This window comes from Leucoraja erinacea, chromosome 25, assembly GCF_028641065.1.
Source record: "Leucoraja erinacea ecotype New England chromosome 25, Leri_hhj_1, whole genome shotgun sequence".
Classification (NCBI taxonomy): domain Eukaryota; kingdom Metazoa; phylum Chordata; class Chondrichthyes; order Rajiformes; family Rajidae; genus Leucoraja; species Leucoraja erinaceus.
In genome coordinates this window covers 13,053,540-13,073,924 of record NC_073401.1, presented here as the reverse complement: position 1 = coordinate 13,073,924, position 20,385 = coordinate 13,053,540, and the positions used below count along the sequence as shown (strand labels likewise).

Genomic DNA, 20,385 nt, shown 5'->3' with positions numbered 1-20,385 from the left:
GACTGAAGAAATTCAAACAATTAGTGCTACAGAGAAAAAGATGGACAGTGATCTATTTGGAGATCACCTTCAAAGACACTCTTTCTATGCCTAAAGCCGTGTGACTTTAAAGCAGGAAATCAATTTTTTTTCCCATCTAGATTGATAAAAAGTACAAGGAGGACTGTGCAGAACGGTTTGAAAAAAGATAACCCATCAGCCTAACCACATGAACTCTAATATCATAGCTTTCAAACCGTTACAAATCTTAGTTAATGCGTCACATAGCTGGAGCTGCTGGAGGCCCTTGGGCAATGGAGGACATGAGGTGTTTATGCTTTTTAATTCCACAGACAACTGTAGATGATTTTTATTTCTTAGATTTTCTCAAGATGTTACTGACATGGTCCCGGAAGAGTGCTTATGCAAGAGAGAAAATCAATCCCTTCATGAAATTAAAATCAACAGTAATCAAATATCTGCTTCTTAAGCCAAGCATTTCTCAACCACAATCCACATCAGGACAAACTGTATTATTTCCATGCACTAGAGCTAGTCAATCAACTTTGTGGCCGAGAAGAAATTTACACTGAGAAACAAATGTGGAAACTGCTTAAGCAAAATATTATAGCATAGCAAACCTTAGGATAAAATCTTCCTGTTTCAGGTCCCAACCAGCTCATCTTTACCAAGGATGTCAGTCCCTCCATACTAGAACAATCTGAAGGCCCTTTCACTCCATCTTGATGAGAGGTTCAACCTCCACCACCTTCCTTTGCCTAACTGAACTTGTTCTCACTTTGAACAACTTGTTTAATTCCACTCACTTTCTCCAAATGAAAGGCCTAGCATGGGTCCAGACCATGCAAAAATCTTTGAAGGATAAGTAGAACAAACCTTGTTTCAGTTCTGCTCTGACCACCATCCCTTCATCTCTCTTTCGCAAGCGAGATTACCATGTCATTGTTGCTTCCAGCTCCAATGTAGAACTCAAGTGTTATCACCTATTCTACCAATTTCCCTCATACTCCCAAATGATTCCAAATTAATCTTGCGGTCTACTTACCATTTCCCCTAGCTTTGCTTCTACTCCTCAACTTACTGTTGCTTTGCCCCCACTATTTGATTTAAAGACCTTGTGTTGCATCCCTGGTAATGAATCTTTATCAGTGTTCTTGCTGCATCATTGTCCTGTTTCACTCCCTTTCTCATGGCTTTTCAGTGTTCTGAATGCAGGCTGAAGTCACTCTCTGCACAGTGATTACATTTTCTTCTCTGATCTTATTGTTCCTGATTTTAACATTTATTTTACTGGTTTTCTCTTCATTTCCTTCAAGCAAACCAGCCATCTCCAATCTGCTTGCCTGATATCCAAAATAATCTTGCTCCCTCCCTCTGCACTCTTCACACATTGGATATTTAAATGTCAACCAGGTATAATAATGCAAATCAGAAGTTGTAATACGAGTGTAATAAATTGGGTAGATAAAAGAGAAAAGTGAACCTCTTTTTTTAAATACCCTATCGCACATTCCATTATATATTTTTTGTTCCTAATGCTAACATACAAATTATAAGAATTATTAATATTACAAATACCACCGTATTCAAGTTTGCATAGTGCCATGTTGAGATTTGATTACATTATCTTCCAGTTACAGGACCTGTACCATAACTACTGAAACACTTTACATGGCAAAGACATAGAAAATTACTTGGAAGCTGGAGAAACTCAGCGGGTGCAGCAGCATCTATGGAGCGAAGGAAATAGGCAACGTTTCGGCCCGAAACGTTGCCTATTTCCTTCACTCCATAGATGCTGCTGCACCCGCTGAGTTTCTCCAGCTTTTTTTTGTGTAACCTTCGATTCTCCAGCATCTGCAGTTCCCTCTTAAACATAGAAAATTACTTTTCTGATTCCACTGCGAAAGGAAACAGTTCCTTCCTGTTTGATCCATGCTCCTTATAATTTTTAATACATCTCAATTAAGTCTCTTCCCCCACCCCTTACCACCTCCTCTGTTCCAAAGAAAATAATCAATCCAATCTTTCTACGTAGGATCAATTTTCCATTCCATTTAAATCGCCTATGCACTTTATTCACAGCAATGAAATCACTCTGTAACGTGAAGTGAAGAATCACATAAAGTAGCCGTAAAGATCTTGAGATATTTTCTATAACATGAAGAAATAAAAACAGAAAACAGACCTCATGTTAATATTTGTTGCAAGAGTCTACACAAAAATTAAGTGTAGAATAAAATATAATACTTATTTGCTGCCACCCAGAAAATAATCTTGATTCAAATATTGAGAATAGATCAAACAAGCTTGGACAGATACAATTTATGAATAGTCAAAGCTTACTTTCAGTTGTTAGTATTTGTAATAGGAAAAACAGATGTCTCCCTCAGTTTAAAAAAAATATATACATAGGACACATGATTAACCAATTTTGTTACACCCAAGCTGAGCTACTGATGTTTCCAACAACTGAACAATGCACCATTTAAGCTTTAAGGAAGTTATTTCATCCTCCTCGTCCACACATTATATCTATTGGAAGAATGTTTTAAGTAAAAATAGTTCTTTAACTTGTCACAGCAATAGCACTGTGTAGAACACTTCATTTGCACTACAAGGCAAGCCCTATAATACAACAAAGAACACAAATGCACAAAAGATTTCTTTTTTTTTTTAAATCAACAGCTGCTCTCCTAGAGGAAGTACCATGCTATACTTATTAGCTAACAGGAAGAGTGGTTGGCTGTGCCATTGTCATTCTCCATTTACATTCGCTGTAGTCTCCAGTGATTAAAGGTGTTTCTAATCCGTAGTAACAATATCTGCTTCTCTATAAAACATAGAAAGAAGTCACTTACACACTAGAGGTAAAATTATTGTCCACGTCAGCAGATCATCTAAAAGGGGATCATTATTTCAGATATTAATCATATGGAAAATATTTTTTTAATTCTATCTGCTTAGCTTCCTGTCCATATTACCAAATATATGGTCATTTCCCTCATGCTTATTTTGAAATTCAAAATTATTTGACATTGAAATGACAGAACAAATCATATTTATTCTGTCATTTTCTCAATAATGATGACTCTGCAATATTATGTACGTTCACCAAGACTTCTGAGAAGTTGATTAAATATTTGCAAGAAATTACAAAACAGCTGAAAGCCGTTTCAAAATTCCAAGCACAAATCAAATATTCTGACTACATGCTTCAATTCTAACACAAAAGGCTCGGTTTGTTATCCAAAAGTAAATTCACAGATACTCTTATTTAACAATTTGTCCCAAATGACTGAAGTTAATTACCTGACCTACTATTAATTGGGTCCTGTGAGAGTCTGAAATCCCAAAGAAATCGAAGCTGTTCCTTTTTTTTTCAAATGAAGTTTAATTAGCTATCACCCACTTCTAATTGTACTGCATTGAATATCAACTAGTCCTTGAAAGATTCCTCCCCTTTTTGTTTTAAACTTCAATACGCCATCCACCAGAATGCTCTTCCCTCCATCTGCAGTGTTGGGAATCATATCACGGAGATTATTCTTAACAATAGTGGCACTTACCATTGTTCTGCTATGCTGGAACATCTTTAAGTACTTCATGTGGTGAATTCTTTCCTAGAGTGCTGTGAATATTATGTATCTGCATATTCTCCAGAATATCAGACCCACGACATACATTACCCCATCCCTTATATAATTCTCAAGCATTTAAACTTAATCTGCTTTCACCTTATTCCTCTTACCCTATTCAAAATCGGTTTATTTGTGCATAAATGACTGGGCTGCAAAAAGTACTCAAAGAAAAGAATAAATAAATAAAAAACATGTTCGGTAAAATAATGGAATAAAGAATGTGTTCATGTATATAGACATCGTGTAATTGAATTAACTGAGAAAAGAGAAAAAATCCTTCATTTCTATGAATGTTCTGGTTACATAACAAGTGAATAATTGATTCTCGCTTAAAATTGCAGAATATTCACAAGTATAGAGCATTTAAAGTTGTTTATTTGGAAAACGTGTTTTAATAGATTATGAAGAACCCTAGAGGATCAATTAATGACTTTCCCATTTTTTAACCTCAGTGTCATTACACACTACAGTTCTATAGCACATAGTCCTATAGATGGTGGTAAGATTCTGAGGGGAAAGAGGGAAGAAAGAAAATCTACCATACTTGGTGCCAGCTCTCTCCTGGGATGGACCAGGAACAATGAATTAATGCAAATTCTTCTGATAATCTAGGGCATGGCTACAAAGCAATTGAGGCTAATGGAATGCTGGCCTTCATATGAAGAAGTTTAAATAAGACAAAACTGAGGTGGTGATGCCTCAAGTTCACAGAACTTATATTAAATTCCATGTGGGGCTTTGCAGTCAGTTTGGACATTAAACCTCAGGAGTAATACACTACCTGTAAAGAGTACAGTACAATTCACCAGAAGGATACCAAGCTAAATGTACGAGGATTTATTGCATTAATATAGTTTAGCCAATTGAGAGGGGATTTAGAGTGTTTAAAGTTTTGGTGGGACAAATACATGTGGTGGTGGAGATGATGGCGGAGGAGGAATATGCAGTGTCAAGACATGGCACCATAGTCCCAAAACCACAGCTCTGCCACCCTGGGGTGGATATTGGCAGTTACAAGTCTACGAATTCTGATAGAATTGATTTTTCAATACAGAGTTTGTAAGAAAATAGCAGTGAGGTGAAACTTTCAGCTGAAGCATAAGCCTTCAGCTAAACGAAGAGAAAAATAGATCGGAGATGTTGAACTGCCGACTACAGTCTTGTATTTTTTGGCAAAACACAACAAAGTATTCAAACATGATCACAAAACTCTGATGTAATGGTAGCTTACTCTGCGGCAATTATAATCAGATTATTTACAGTACTGATATAAATCTGAAAGCATAATTGGTAGATTACAAGGGCATGAAAACCAATGAATTGTTAAAAAAAACATGACATAATCTTGTTGATATGCAGTATTTCCCAAGGTCTATACATTTACTAAAACTCTACTTAAAACATGAAATAACCAGTAAATTATTTTTGTAGGTATAAATTACAAAACAAATAATATTTTCGAACTATAGCTGCGATAAATATTTACGAGTATTTTGGAATTTACTCATCCTGATTATTGTTCAAATAAGTTTCGAATTATTTATCTATGGATATCGCAATATTTAAGAATAATTTATTTTTCTCTCACTACTGCAAATTGCGTAGTTCAAACTTTAAAAAGATTTCAAGAAATAATACAAATTCATGTATTCCAATTTCACTTACCAACGAAGAGTTTTACATCCCTAATACTGAAATCGGTTTCTGGGGTTCTGTGGTAAAAAGACAAGATATCAGTTTCAGTCTCCTTTACGTTTAAAAAAATGCTTTAAAACAAGTGACGCCACGTGCCAATAGCCGGTTTTTACAGTTAGACGTCAACAAATTTACCTGCAAAGCGTCTATCAATATTATTTTACATTGCACGCATGGTTGTTCAGTTTTGTCCAATAGGAGGTTTCCATTTCGGACCCGGGATTGAACCCTGAGCTCCAGGGAATTTATCTGCTGTTTAATGACTCAGAATGGGCCACGAAGGTTCCATCACGGCTATTGGTACAAGTCCACCTGTCTATTTGAGCGGTGGTATCGTGGTTACAAGAAATCTGCTTGGTCATTGTTAACGTTGTCCATCGTGGGAAGGGCAGGGATTGTATAATGAACACGGTCTTTCACTGACAGAGGTAAAATACCGCGGTTGCTTGCGATCCTCCACTTTATACCTTTATGGTTTGTTTCAATACTAAAAGTCACTATAGTTTTGTCCTGCTTAAGCCCCCTCTTTGAAATAGAGATCTTACGAGATCAGCGCGTTTTTAGGTGGAATCTTACGCGACAGCGGTCGATATGTTACCCTTCTAATTAAAAAACTACCAGGTAGGTGGGTATGAGAAATGCTCAATTGTACCGTATCTAAAGTCTACGATGATCTCCAACCATCTTGGATACTTTAATTAATGTGTTTAAAAGGTTCCACACCTAGCGGACGAAAATGCTTGCGAGGCTTGATAGCAAGACTGTATGTGACACGATCTTTCTCAACCTTAATTCAGGATCGTGGAGATCGACGGTAACTGTATCTTGCTAAAGTTAGTTTCCCCTCGTCCCCCGTAATGCTAACAGGCGTATGGTGTGGCAAGCAATTGAATTTCCCAGACTGAAACAATAAGATTCCTAAATAATCACCGTCTTGAAACAAATCAAAGCCCACTGTCACGCTCAGAAGGCCTCGGCTGAACTGACGCAACGGGGTATATGATTTAGGTATGATACACATTAAGAATATCATAGAACGAAAATACGTCTGTACTTTTCATCCAGAAACACGTTCCCGTTTTATTTTTTGGAAGCGGCACGTACTTAACGGTTTAAGGGACCAAGTGCACATTCATCCAATGTGCAAGAGCAGTTAAACTTTTAGAACTGCTGACTCCGTTGAAAATGGAGCGACGCGGACAAGTTTCCGCACTTCAGCCTCATTTTGGCATTCTTTCATTGAGCTAATGGGGCACGAGGTTAATGAGGACAAAATCTCGTTGAGAAAAACACAAAATGCTGGAGGAACTCAGCCGGTCAGGCAGCATCTGTGGAGGGAATGGCTAATGGCGGTTTCTGGGCGGCGAGTACTAAATTAGAGGACCTCAATAATACTCAAGTGGGGATCAAATACTAATCTTCATTGAGTAGTAGTAAATGCTAGCGTTTATTGATTTTATTCGACATACACGCAGAAAAAATATAACATAATCTGGAAAGTAAAACTTCAATATTGCTCTGAAAATGATAGCATTCAATTGTTCGGTCGTTGCTCCAAAACAAGAGTTTCTCCTTCCTTTATGTCGAGAATAATTGGTGGTGGGCTTAAACGGTCCAGAAATCTACATACCAGTTCAATCTCCATTACGTCGGTTACTGGCAATTTCTGGATTTGAATGTATAATAATTGAGGGCGATACGTGCTGAACACAAACATATCGATCGCATTGGCTGAAACGTTAAGAAACAGTACCAGATAAATATAATCAAAACATAGCTATTAGGAAACTTACTTGATTCCTAGACCATCTTTGTCCCTGAAGATAATGGGGACCTTGATAGTCTCTCTCTGCACATATTCAAGGGTAAAATCTGTTGCAACATACAGTAAAACTCAACTTTAGGACGAGAAGTGAGAAAAAAAATCTCAACAGTAATATAAGTATAAACAAGAGATGTAACCGCTTCACATATCTACCATGTTATTGAACAGGGATTTACCCAGGGCTCGTATTTTAGGTCTTACTCTTACTATATTAAGTCCAAATAATATTTGTGATGATTCGAGAATCCGCGGAGCGAATAATTCAACTGCTGCTTAACAATATCTCGACATTGAATACAAGTTGTCTTCCATTTGTTTAAAAAAACAATTGCATTGGCTGATTCGCTCTTTCCCACCCACCCTTACACCCCGCTTCCATCTAACACTGGCCAAATCCCTGTTGGATAAAATTCTGTAAATACAAACGGGTCAGATAACAAACATGCAAATTACAAAAGAAAATAAACGATATCAGCAGGTCTACTTATGGTTATTTTATTTGGTGGCTATGTTACGATAATTTAATATAATCCACAGTTACATATACAGAACATTTTTCCCCTTCACACGGGCATGCGTTGTATTTTTTATTATGGAAAGAAATACATCCCTCAACGATTTCCCAATACTTCGGATGACATTTCATTTTGAAATGGTTTACATAACATAACAAAATATTTTATACACGGAAACAAGTTGCATTTGAGATCATGACGAAACTCGTCAAAGTCATCACTTGCCTTAACGGCGGGAAATTCGAGAGGCAGAGTCCAGTGACCAGCCAAGCTGCAGTACTGCTGCTGCACTCGCAATGCGGACGGGATATACAAACATTTAAAAACACACAAAGAACACCTCTCTCGCAATTCTTACCTTTTCCTTTCATAAAGTGCACGTAACTTGAATTGTATGAGTCACTACTAAGCTTTTCCTCCACATCAAAAGTCCTCATGCTGGCTATGTCATCGTCTGAGAGGTCCTCATTGTCATACCGCCTTCTACAAAATGTGCGCTATAAACAGAAGAGAACCAGACCTATATGTAACGCTACACCAGTGTAGAACCTACAGCCAATTCAAATTCAAATAATAGATTAAAAATGAGACATTGTATGTGTTTTACCTACATATTAAATTTAACCTTATGAATGTGCACGCTTCCTCCCTTAAACAGTATCACCTTATACAAAGAATTAAAGTTTACATTTGTTTACGAGACGGAGGCACTGACAGGTGGAACACAACGAACTCCCTATGTAAATATATCACGTTTAGCACTAATTTCCTTGAAAATGAATTAGAAGTGCATTTTACACAATATTCATAAACATCCATTTATCAATTCATAGACATTTACAACACTTATGCAAATATGAATTTTAATGAAGCCGTCCCAACGCAGTTCTTTCTTCGTAAAATTATATTTTAATCGTGGTTAAGGTGCGTTTAAGGTTACAAAAAATTACAACTGTTGGAACGACTTCACAACTGGTGGTCCAGTTTTTTTTAAGCAACTCGGATACACCTTGTGTTAGACTCCTGCTGCCGAAGGCACCTTTCAGACCTGTTGTGTTACAAATACGGATAATTGGCTCGTCCGTTAAGTGATCAACTATTTGTCTAAACAAAAATAAAGACCCAAATTGTACTGGAATTCAATTTTCTGCAAAACATTTGCAAACATCAAAACCTTGGAACCAACTGGTCGTCTGGTCCAAGTAACTACCGAGGCGAGTTTTCACCCAGCAAGATCGGAATTATTTTTTAATACAAATCAAACATAAATGAGAGGCGGGGTGAGCTTTCATGCAAAACAAAAATCAAAACGGAAAGGTGAAGTTTCGGCATCCTGATTTTAAGCTGTATATTTTAGGCGCCAGGGGTTTGTAAACACGATATTTTTTTGTTTTGTGCCCAGCTCTCTCGTCGCTAGGCGTCCGCTTCGAGCTGAGTTCGGAAAGCACAAACCAATCTTCGGTATTCGGCTTTTCCGCTCGTCTCTGAGATTTTACCCCTTCCAAATAAATATATTTTGAAAATAACTGGGGAGAAAAACCCCACACGAAGGCGAACTGTAAAATGTGTTGGTTTGGGGGGTGAGGGAGGCAGGACTAGGCCGAAGAGCCTGGTGGTGGGATGGAAGAGGCCAGCGGGAAGCAGCACTTCCGTCCCGCAGACACTGTCAACACCGAGCCCTCTCACTCCAGCCACTTCCCTCACAACTTGGAAGCTGGGGGAACACGGAAAAAAAAAATAAACAAACGAGGGAAAAGGAGGTGTGGAGAAAAGAGAAAAATATTTTTTAATATAAAGTCCCCTCCCACCCCACCCCCCCGACCCTCCAAAAAATTTCAAACAGGAAGTCACTACTCAAGAGAGAAAATAAAATAAAAAAAACAAGAGGCCATTTCAGCTTCAGTCACACGGTGATTCGTCTCCCCCTCCCCTCGATATCACTACAAGTAGCTGCAGATCCACTCTCTCTCTCTCTCTCTCTCTCTCTGCTTTAATATGGCACAAAAACTCGTTACATTACAAAAAACTACAGACCAATCTTCGTCCAGACTCTTTCTCTACATCCATTTTTGAGAGACCATTACTCTAAATCATCAATGCATCACCCAGGATTTTGTGAATCCAAATAACTTTCAGTCACTCTACTGCCCGTGTAAAAAGACACCATTTTTCTATAGGACTCTATTGCATATGACGTCATACATTTCCAAAGCCAGAAAACACCTTACGTCACGCCTTTTTCCCCTATTATTAAATAAAGCATTTTCTATCTGTCACCAACGTGCAAAAATAAAATCACACTAAATCCTCCCCATTTTTCCATGCTGTTGTAAATAAACCATATATATTTTCCCCTTCTCTCTCCACCTCCTCCCGTGCAAATTTGCATCAGAGGTTGGTTTGCGCGTCCCCACGGGACGGGAGAGAGCGCGCGCGCGCACCCACCCACGCTCTCAATGGGGCGCGCGCACGCACGCGGCTGACCTCCCTCGCTCGCTCGAGCCGCAGACGATGCATTTCCCGCCCTCTTCCCCACCGCGTCCGCATACCGCACGGGATGAAAAGGCATCAGCTGCAGATGTCCCGGCTCTTTCGACCGGCCCGCCCGCATCCTTCCCTTTCTCCAAGTCCAAGGACCACGGGAGAGATTGTTTCGCGCACGGTACATCCTCTTCGGCAGATTATGAGAGGAATAGATACCCTGTGTGATTGCATGCAACTGATCGTGTGTGCTGTTGGTTTGTAGGTGGAATGAGTCAATTAAATGACACAGGGAAAATATTTTTCATTTTGGATAGCCACAAATAAATACAGACGTGTAGGTTGTATGTGTGAGACGGGGACAATGTTACTACATACATAACTGGTAAATTTTCGCATTCAATTCATACTACATTGTTTTGTAAGAATCCAAAGTTTTTCACTTCCCTCTAAATATTCAAGTCTCAAATTCTTAAGTAATAATAACACGATCTTGAGCAGGGCTTACTGAGGATACCACTTTCATAATCACGAAGTGTATTTAAATCTACTTATAATTAATTTGTAATGATATTCTTGCTGTAAATTGTTATAAAAGTATCAATTATTGCTTTATTTAATAACAGGGAATTTAATAATAGGAAAAAAAGGCTTGACGTAAGGCGTTTTCTGGCTTTGGAAATGTATGATGTAAATATGTACATTTGTCTCCATGCCAAAACAAAAGCTGATTAATTTACCAGTCAAATAACAAAATTATGTCTGACAGCTAACAAATTCATCCTTCAACACAGTTTCACTAAAGAAGGCCATTTACTAATATGAATTTCTTTAAAATTCTGCAAGTTTCCATTATATAAAATATTCAGTCGTAATAGATACCAATGAACAAAATGCTTAATTTCTTTAAAATAGAGATGTTAACATGATTTTATACTCCATTTAGTTCACATTGCTTCACTGGGGGATGAAATTTAATGGAAAATATAGGATAGTGATGTGGCAGCACACATGCTATAGAAGTGTTGTCAGCATATTTCTTCTTGGATTTGAGGGCAGTACAGTGTGCAACTGTTAGAGCTGTTGCCTCACAGGGCCAGAGACCCGGGTTCGGCCCTGATCTTGGGTGCTGTTTGTATGTTCTCCCTGTGACCACATGGGTTTCCTCTGGGTGCTTCAGTTACCTCCCACATCCCAAAAAAATGCAGCTTTGTAGGTTAATTGACCTCTGTAAATTGCCTCTAATGCGTTGGGATTGCAGAACAAAGTGGGATAACAGAACTAGTGTGAACGGGTCCCGTTTCCTTGCTGTCATTCTAAACAAAATTTGGCATGGTCACAAGGATTTTCTCTCAGTTCTTCAGGCACTTCAGAAAGTATTTTGATGAGAAGCATCTCAGCATGATATGGCAGTTGCTTTGCTCTTGATTGCCTGAACATGCAGAGAGTGGTGAACACAGCCAGTCCATCACAGACCCATCACTTCCTGCCATTCAGTCCATTCTTATGGTACATTGCATCAGGAAGGCTGGAAGTATTGCCACAGAGCCCATTACCCTGGCCGTTCCCTTTTCTCTACCATCTTCTGGAAGAAGATACACGAGTTTGAAAGCTTGAACATCCAAACTAAAGAACAGCTTCTTCCCCACTGCTAACAGACTCCAGAACCAATCACTTTTATCACACTCCCTTCCCAGAAGTGATGCCACGTGCACTTACTCTCATCTCTGTTTTAATCGTTTATCCCAATATCAAACATTAATATTTATTGTATTAAATTGCACAACAATTTTGCACCATTCAGCTGGTTTGCTATATTTATGTTGTTGTTATATTTATGATCACTGTATGTACACTGTTTACTCTATGAGCTTAATGTGAACAAGGAATTTCACTGAAATCTGATGTGTATGACAATAAACAAATCTGACTTTATTGGCTTTAGGGTAGTAATTTTGACTGGATAGATCTATCAATTATTTATATCACTGCAAATCAGAATGGCAAATTGGAACATATTACCATGAAAGGCAATAGGGAAATAAAACTTAATGAAACTACTTGACTGATGTGCACAGGTTCTTGAAGATCCATTCCATTCACTGACAATATCATCCCTTCTCCTGTTTATGTGCAGGATATCCATTGTTGTTAATCATAAGGTCAAGCCTGCAACCTACTATAAATCTGTCAAGTTTTCTCAACCTGATTGGACCATATCTTCACTGACTACTGGGTGAGCCACAGCCTTCTTCAATTAGAATTACAATATTAAATGATTGTACAAAAAAATAATAAGTATAAACAACATGTTCTCTCCATGCCTTATATAATTCCCAGGAATAAATCATCCTAATATTGGTAATTTATGATCATCTGATTTACAGTCATTAATTCAGCTGTAAAAGGAATGGCAACTTGAGGTATCTCTGTTGATAAACAACTGCAGTCATTTTAAGTTTTTAACAAAGTTCTCATTATAACAGCAAATTATATTTCTGGAGTCCTCAATTAATTTTACAGCCTGCAAACCTATGCACCTATTCTTCGCACATCACTACTCTTTTCAGGATAAAAGTCCACTTATTTCATGTCACCGCCTGGACTGAAAATTCTGCCTCCAGCCATAAAGTGTGAAGGCAGTGTATGTTTTAATTAAGAACCCAAGACTCTTGATGGATAATTTAATTGCACCAATTTACCTACTCAGTGATATATGTTATCCTTTTCTCCAATAAGTTATACATTTTATGAACAATCTCTAGCTCCAAACAGACGTACCATTGGAAATGGTGGGTGAAAATACATGTTTGTCCATCCTTCCACAATGAGTAATTGTTTTCATTTTTCTGAATACCAAACTGGATACCACAAAATGAATCAGTTCTCAGTCTTTAAAGAATCTTCATGGCATGTGTTGAAACACATTTTTTCCAAAACATAAAAATCTAAATTTTAAGATTAAGCCCTTTCCCAGATAGTGGTAAGATGTTTGTAGCCAGGGATGAACCTAGCTCTTCCATGTCCCACAATGCCCAATGTGAGGATGAGTTTGCTTTGCCCAAACAGATCTTTAAACTATTAAAATAAATCGGTTTCCAGAAAATAAAAAAACACAACTTCAGCAAAACAAGCTTCCACTGGATTATTGCTGACACTTTAGTCCAGCACTTATGAAACAAGGCAGTGATGCAGTAGCAGAATTGCTGCCTTACTTCGCCAGAGACCCAGGTTCAATCCGGACTACATGTGCCATCTGTATAGAATTTGTACACTCACTGTGACCACATGGCTTTTCTCTGGTTTCCTCCCACATTCCTAATCCTACAGGTTTATAAGTTAATTGGCTCTGTAAATTGACCCTAGTGTGTAAGATAGAACTAGTGTAGGGTGAATGATGGTCGGCGTGGATTCAGTGGGCCGAAGGGCCAATTTCAACGCTGTATCTAAACTAAATCCTTATTAGAAAAAAAAGCACAGAAAAACCTCTCTAGCCAAGATCTCTCAAAACGTTTTGGCTGTTCCACATAAACATTTAAGAAGCATTTTCAATAACAGTGCATTCAGGACCATATGTGACAAGGTTACTGGAAAAAAAGCAATCAGAATCCATGGCTTTAAACACAATGTACAAAATCAAGGTTATGTTATGGTTTACTTATTGGTTCATGCAATGTGAACATCAAAGAGAAGGCCACTGTGTATTCCAAAGATAGACACAAAATGCTGGAGTAACTCAATAGGTCAGGCAGCATCTCTAGACAAAAGGAAATAGGTGACTGTCCATCTCCAAAATTTGCATGAGCAGTTCGCCAGGACATTTCAAAATATTGGTAGTCTTGGATTAACACACAGGCCGTATCAGAACTCCCCGATATGATTTTAATAACAAAATGGAATTTCTGCAGATGCGACTTTCATTTAATATCTCAAGTAATATCTATGATAGGGTATAGATCTTTTACTGAGTGTGGATCTTTTAGTGAACTCTTCCAAATTATTTTGAGGGACAAATAACTGTTAGACAATTCACTTGGAATACTTCTATTGTCTTATTCAATATGCAGAGTGATTTCTGGATTGTCCAAGTTGAACCAAGTACCTAGATCCTGGCCTACTCACGATGCATGCCAAAAGAGCAAAAGTTGTTTGAGATGATGGAAAAGCAGCTGCTACTGCCTCAGCTGAGGATTAAGCTTCAACGTGGGGAGTAATAGACAAATTCAGCACCATCTGATGGTATGCCCATAATCAGTCCATATTCAAACTTTGCACATCCGGGCAACAAATGTGTGTATGTGTCACAGTACGTGCGTATCTGTGTGTATGTATCACAGTATGTGCATGTGAGTGTATGAACAATTTTTATTTTTCTCACTTTTTTGCTGTTATGTTATTATTTTTTATCTTGTACATTTGAGCTCCGCTCAGGCAGTGCGCCTGCATTTTGTTGTATGCACCACTATAATGACAATAAAGTAATAAAGTTTAAAAAAAAGTAAAGGGTCAGACTGAAACAAATTTCTATTAGGTACGGCTTTCGAAAATACCACACAGTTTTCTTCATTCTTGGTTTAAAGCTCTCCAGAAGGAGCCAATTATATATTTTGGCCTAATTGGCAAATTATGATTGAAGGATTTCACTGTAACTTCCATCAGATTGTAAGTAAATTAAATTCAGTTAAAGATTACATTTATGCCGGTTGATTTTTGATAAAAAAGCAGATTTGGAAATCCAATGAAGCACCAATTCAGATTCCTTAAGAAAAACCCTGATAAACATTAGGACTATTTTGTTAACTGGTCCATTCCGTTAACAGACATTTACAGTACAATTAGAAAACTTTCACCAGTTGAACATCCATAGTTCCTGGAATTAAGAGCTTTAGGATGGGCTCAGAAGTCAAATCTTTATTGAGTTGGCCAGCTGAAAAAGAAAGGCTGAAAGTTTCTGATGTAGAAAGAAAATCATTCACAAGTTTAAAGCTGACCAATCGGGCAGCACAGTGGTACTGTTAGGAGAGCCTCACAGTGCCAAAGATCCTGCAGGTGTCTGGAGATGTATGGAGTCTGCACACTCTCCCTGGGACCACAGGAGTTCCACCGATTTCCCACATCGCAAAGAAGTGAGGGTTGGTAGTTTAATTGGCCCCTATAAATTGTCCCTGAGAGAAACTGATGAGAAAGTGGAGAAACTAAAAAATAGGATTACAGGTGCACAACCTTTTATCCGAAAGCCTTGGGACCAGACACTTTTCGTAATTCAGAATTTTTCGGCTTTCGGAATGGAAGATTTTTAGCGTAGATTTTAACGGCTGGCTCAGTGGTAGAGTGCTCGGCTCATATCCGCAAGGTCGCAAGTTTGCGCCTCGATCCCGGCAGTTACTCGATCGCGAGTTTGAGTCTTCAATGTAGTTTTTTCTTGCAGAATAGGAGAGAATAGGGAGGGTTAGGCTGGGATCATTCTCTGCGAGATGATCTTAGTGCAGGAGACAAGTGTAGGAGAGGTGTACTGACTGTGTGGGCAGAACTTTGGAAGTGATTGCCCACCATTCTCAAAAGCCGCTGTGTCTCCCTGTCCCTCCAACTCCAGAGGAATCCGCTGCCCGATGCGCCGCTACGGCGACAAGTGGCAGTTCGCCCACAGCCTGAGCTGCGCCCCCTCATCCGCAACCCGGGTTCCTCTGGAGTTGGAACGGGGCTGGGCTAGAGTTGTTGCTGGCTGTGAGTCTCTGGGATCTCCGTGCTTGCAGTGGGCCTGGGGGTCGGTGTCCCGATGAAGCGGCGCAACTCGGGCTGTGGGCGAACTGCCACTTGTCGCTGTAGCGGCGCATCGGGGAGCGGCTTCTGGTGGTCCTGACGTCTCTCAGCTCCTGTACAGGGGGATGGCCGGAGACGTCAGGACCAACAGGAACCCGCTCCCCGATGGGCCGCTACAGCGACAAGTGGTAGTTCGCCCACAGCCCGAGCTGCGCCCCCTCATCCGCAACCCGGGTTCCTCTGGAGTTGGAGCGGGGCTGGGCTAGAGTTGCTGCTGGCTGTGAGTCTCTGGGATCTCCGTGCTTGCAGTCAGTGTCCCGTTGGTCCTGACGTCTCCGGTCACCCCTCTGGACTGGAGCTGAGACTGGGAACTGTACCGCCCTTGCCCCCTCCCTCTGCAACTGCAAACAACCCCACAGTTCCCAGTCTCAGCTCCTGTACAGGGGGTGGCCGGAGACGTCACAGCCCGAGCTGCGCCCCCTCATCCGCAACCTCAAGACCAAGACGCACCTTGCACACCATCAGCTTCGGGGAGCGTGTTCCTCTGGAATTGGAACGGGGCTGGGCTGCTGCTGGCTGTGGGTCTCTGGGATCTCCGTGCTTGCAGTGGGCCTGGGGGCCGGTGTCCCGTTGGTCCTGACGTCTCCGGTGATTGGCACTAGCTCCGATGTGAAGACAGTGCAAAGCCCCCGCGCGGTGCAATGGGCGGGGAGCTGGAGAGGGGAGGGAAGGGGTCACACACATGGCCTGGAAGCAGAGGGGTGTAGGTGGGGTGAAACTTAAGGGAGCGACAATTTGCTGCTGCCTGCCCGCTGAGTTAAAAAGTTCTCATGCAAGACTCACGATACACTGTGTATCGTGTCTACCGTGGGAACCTACTCAGCGGGCAGGCAGCAGCAGATTGTCAATTATTAACCCTCCCGCGTAATATACCCTCACCTTCTCTTTTATGAATGGGGATTTAGTTCCCCTTTCTTCGAGGACCGACCGGAGGTTCCGCTGTCACCTCTGCGGGCCGTCCCTCGGTGAACGTCTTCAAGGACCTTTCTTCAAGGACTGAAAAAATGTCGCTATTCGGAGGTTTTCGTTATTTGGAACTTCGGATAAAAGGTTGTGCACCTGTAGTATCAATGGATGATTGGAGAATAGCATAAAACTCGTTTGGCTGAAGGACTTCTTTCCTTGCTGTATTTCTGTGTGACTCTTAACTTCAGAGGGTCTTTCAGACAAAGGCGGGTATATTCCTTTCTGCGAGAACTTCATCCTCAATCAGTAGCAGGTCTCATACCTAAGAGGCCATGGATTCAAGTCCCTCTGCAGAGAGTTAACTCAGTACAGGATGGAGGGAGAATTGCACTGTTGGACATATCATCTCAGCTGAAATATTAAATGGAAGTCGTATCTGCCTGTTTAGATGGACGCAAAGAATTCCATGCTGCTAATAAAATCATAGCAGGGGAGTTCTGGCCAATATTTATCCCTTTATAAACAGTGGTAAATATCAAAGATAAGACACAAAGTTCTGGAGAAACTCAGCGAGTCAGGCAGCATCTCTGGAAAAAAAAAAGGATAGGGGTGAAGTTTCGGGTTGGGACCCTTCTTCAGGGTGAAACGTCACCCATCCTTTTTCTCCAGAGATGTTTCCTAACTCACTGCAATGTTTCCTGATTTATATATGACAAAATATTAAAGATATGTAATTGTTCCTCAATGGAATATGAACTCATCTGTGGCACAAGTCCTGTAACTTGTTTTCAACCACATTGCCATATGAAGACTACATTATTGAGCCCACTGTTTCTTTACCAGCTCAAAATATGTATTTTAAACAAACCTTCAAACCTCAAATCAAGAGAAGCAATAGCCTGGTAATTTGCCTTTCCAAATCTACATCTGTCACAAGCAATGTTTTTGGTGATTTCTGAAATGTAACAACATCTGTGTGGTTCTGCTGCTTAGAACTTAACTGGGCCATCAGGAGAGGGAAAATCATGCTTGTGAAAATACTTGTTCCTCCAGGCAGTGTTGAAAAATGTATTCTGTAAAATGTGTAACCGTAACACTATTTTCATAGTTTAGGCCATGTTTTTTGACAAAACAGATTAGAAAGTCACTGAAGCACCAATTCAGATTGCTTAAGGCAGCTAAGCATTTTTTTTAAACTAATGAATACAAAATAATTTGTGAAATATAGGAGATAGACGGGAGAAGGCTTCAATTGAATTAATACCAATTGGGGCCATTACAGGGAATGGTTGAACAATCTTCCATCGGTGTTTGAAGAATGAGGGGTTACCTTATTGAATTTGGTTATAAAGCATATCAACACCTGCCTTAGTAAGGATCTGGACCCATTACAATTCACTTACCGTCACAGATCAACAGTGGATGCAATCGCACTGGCTCTCCATTCTGCACTGGACCCCTTGAACAATAAGAACACATACATCAAGGCTGTTGTTCATCGACTACAGATAGTTCAATATTATCATCCCCTCTAAACTTATCCTCAAACTCAGGTAACTGGGTCTTTACTTGTCTCTATGTAATTGGATTCTTGACTTCCTCATCAGCAGAACTTAATCAGTACAAAATGGCAACAACACTGCCACTTCAATGACCGTTAGCACATGGGCACCTCAAGGTTTTGTGCTCAGTCTCCTACCCCACTCTATATCCATGACTGCGACCAGACACAGATCCAACGTCAAATTAACCACCAATACCAATGGACAATGGATAAATAATGGGTAACAATGAGTTAGAGTACAGGAGGATGATTGATAGTCTGAATGAAGAGTGGTAGAATAACAATCGTTCTCTCAACGGGATCTGATTGTTGACTTCACGAAGGGAAAACGTAGACATGAACCTGTCTTCATTGATTAGTTGATGGTGAAGAGAGTCAACAGCTTCTAGTTCCTGTGTTTTTCTGGAAATCTGCCCTGGGCCCAGCACATTGTTGCAATCACAAAGAAACCTCATTAATGCCCCCACTTTCTTAGAAGATTGAGGATATTTTATACGTTGATGAATATTTACAGAATACCTGCCCTGAAACAAAGCCTCCACCCGAAACAGCAAAACTTCTTCCCACCCCTCACCCACCACAAATGTTGCCCAACCGATGTAGTTCCTGCAACACTTTGTGTTCTGCTTTGTAAAACTGATAGGGTGAACGGAACAATGGACAGACAATGTTAAAAGGGGGGGGGAGGGGGGAGAAAATAAACACACTCAGCAGCTCAGATAGCCCCTGTAGAGAAGGAAACAAAGTTAATATTTCAAATCATTCATCAGAATTTATGATGAAAGTTCATCAATATAAACTGTCCTCTTTTTTTTCACCACAGTTGCTGTCTGAACCACTGAATACTTCTGTTAATATTTCAGAATCTCCACATTTTTTATTTCAAATTGGTGATAACTAAGGGGAATATCTGAATTCAATTATGTTCCCCATATATCAGCATGCATATTTGGTAGGATTCTCAGTTGAGTGAGGAAATTGTAGAGTCATAGCTCACTGGGAACCTGAACAAATAAGTTAAAATGGGAAAATAATGCAGCGATATTGTTCATTGGGTAAGATTTATAAATTGAGACTTCATAAGTATGCTTGAGTGGATGTTAAATGTCTCATAACATGACTGAAAGAACAGAGCGCTACAATCAAGGTCAATATTTTTCCAAAGATAACACAAAAAGCTGGAGTAACTAAGCGGGGCAGGCATCATCTCTAGAAAGAAGGAATAGGTGACGTTTCGGGTCAAGACCTTTCTGCAGACTGGTTAGGGATAAGGGAAACAAGAGATATAGACGATGTGGAGAGATAGAACAATGAATGCAAAAAAGTAATGATGATTAAGGAAAGGCCGTTGTTAGCTGTTTGTAGGGTGAAAATGAGAAGCTAGTGCGACTTAGGTGGGGGAGGGAGAGAGAAAGAGTGAGGGAATTCCGGGACATATGAATGCCGGGAAGTGAGAGAAATCAATATTCATGCCACTGGGCTGTAAGCTGCCCAAGCAAAATATGAGATGCTGTTCCTCCAATTTGCGTTTAGCATCACTCTGGCAATGAAGGAAACCTAGGACAGAAAGGTCTCTGCAGGAATGGGAAGGAGAATTAAAGTATCCAGCAACTGGGAGATCAGGTAGTTTCAGGCGGGCTGAGCGATGGCGCAGACTGCATTTGGTCTCGCCGATGTTTAAGAGTCCACATCTTGAACAACGGATACAGAAGATGAGGTTGGACAACGGATACAGTAGATAAGGTTGACCTTCAGACATCTCCACCAAAATCAGATTATTTAATTTCATGACACAAAAGACTACTGATGCTGGAATCTGGAGCAAAAAGCAAAATGCTGAAGGCAATCTTGAGGAAGGATTTGGACCCGAAATACCAAAAGTCCAATCCCCTCCACAGATGTTCCCAATCCATTAAATTCCTCCAGCAGTTTGTTTAA

General features: G+C 40.0%; 2 protein-coding genes across 11 annotated transcripts in view; one reads left to right on the top strand and one right to left on the bottom strand.

Moving 5' to 3' along the window:
- The window catches only part of LOC129709402 (lysine-specific demethylase 2B), a 190,384-nt gene that overhangs the window by 157,338 nt on the left and 12,661 nt on the right, over window positions 1–20,385 (bottom strand). For 3 of the 10 annotated variants that reach the window (XM_055655736.1, XM_055655737.1, XM_055655738.1), the window contains 4 exons: window positions 18,287–18,342; window positions 8,035–8,173; window positions 7,130–7,208; window positions 5,307–5,353 (listed from right to left, as the gene is read on the bottom strand). In XM_055655736.1, the coding sequence (XP_055511711.1) occupies window positions 5,307–5,353; window positions 7,130–7,208; window positions 8,035–8,113 (205 nt within the window). In that variant the 5' untranslated portion in view covers window positions 8,114–8,173; window positions 18,287–18,342. Of the gene's footprint in view, window positions 1–5,306; window positions 5,354–7,129; window positions 7,209–8,034; window positions 8,174–9,710; window positions 9,875–9,904; window positions 10,013–18,286; window positions 18,343–20,385 lie in introns of those variants that run through there. The other 7 variants (XM_055655741.1, XM_055655739.1, XM_055655740.1 and 4 more) reach the window with 4 other exon arrangements.
- Window positions 12,288–20,385, top strand: part of LOC129709405 (calcium release-activated calcium channel protein 1-like) — a 32,758-nt gene continuing 24,660 nt past the window's right edge. Inside the window, exon 1 of the mRNA XM_055655751.1 lies at window positions 12,288–12,393. The gene's annotated coding sequence lies outside the window, so the exon portion shown is untranslated. The remainder of the gene's footprint in view (window positions 12,394–20,385) is intronic.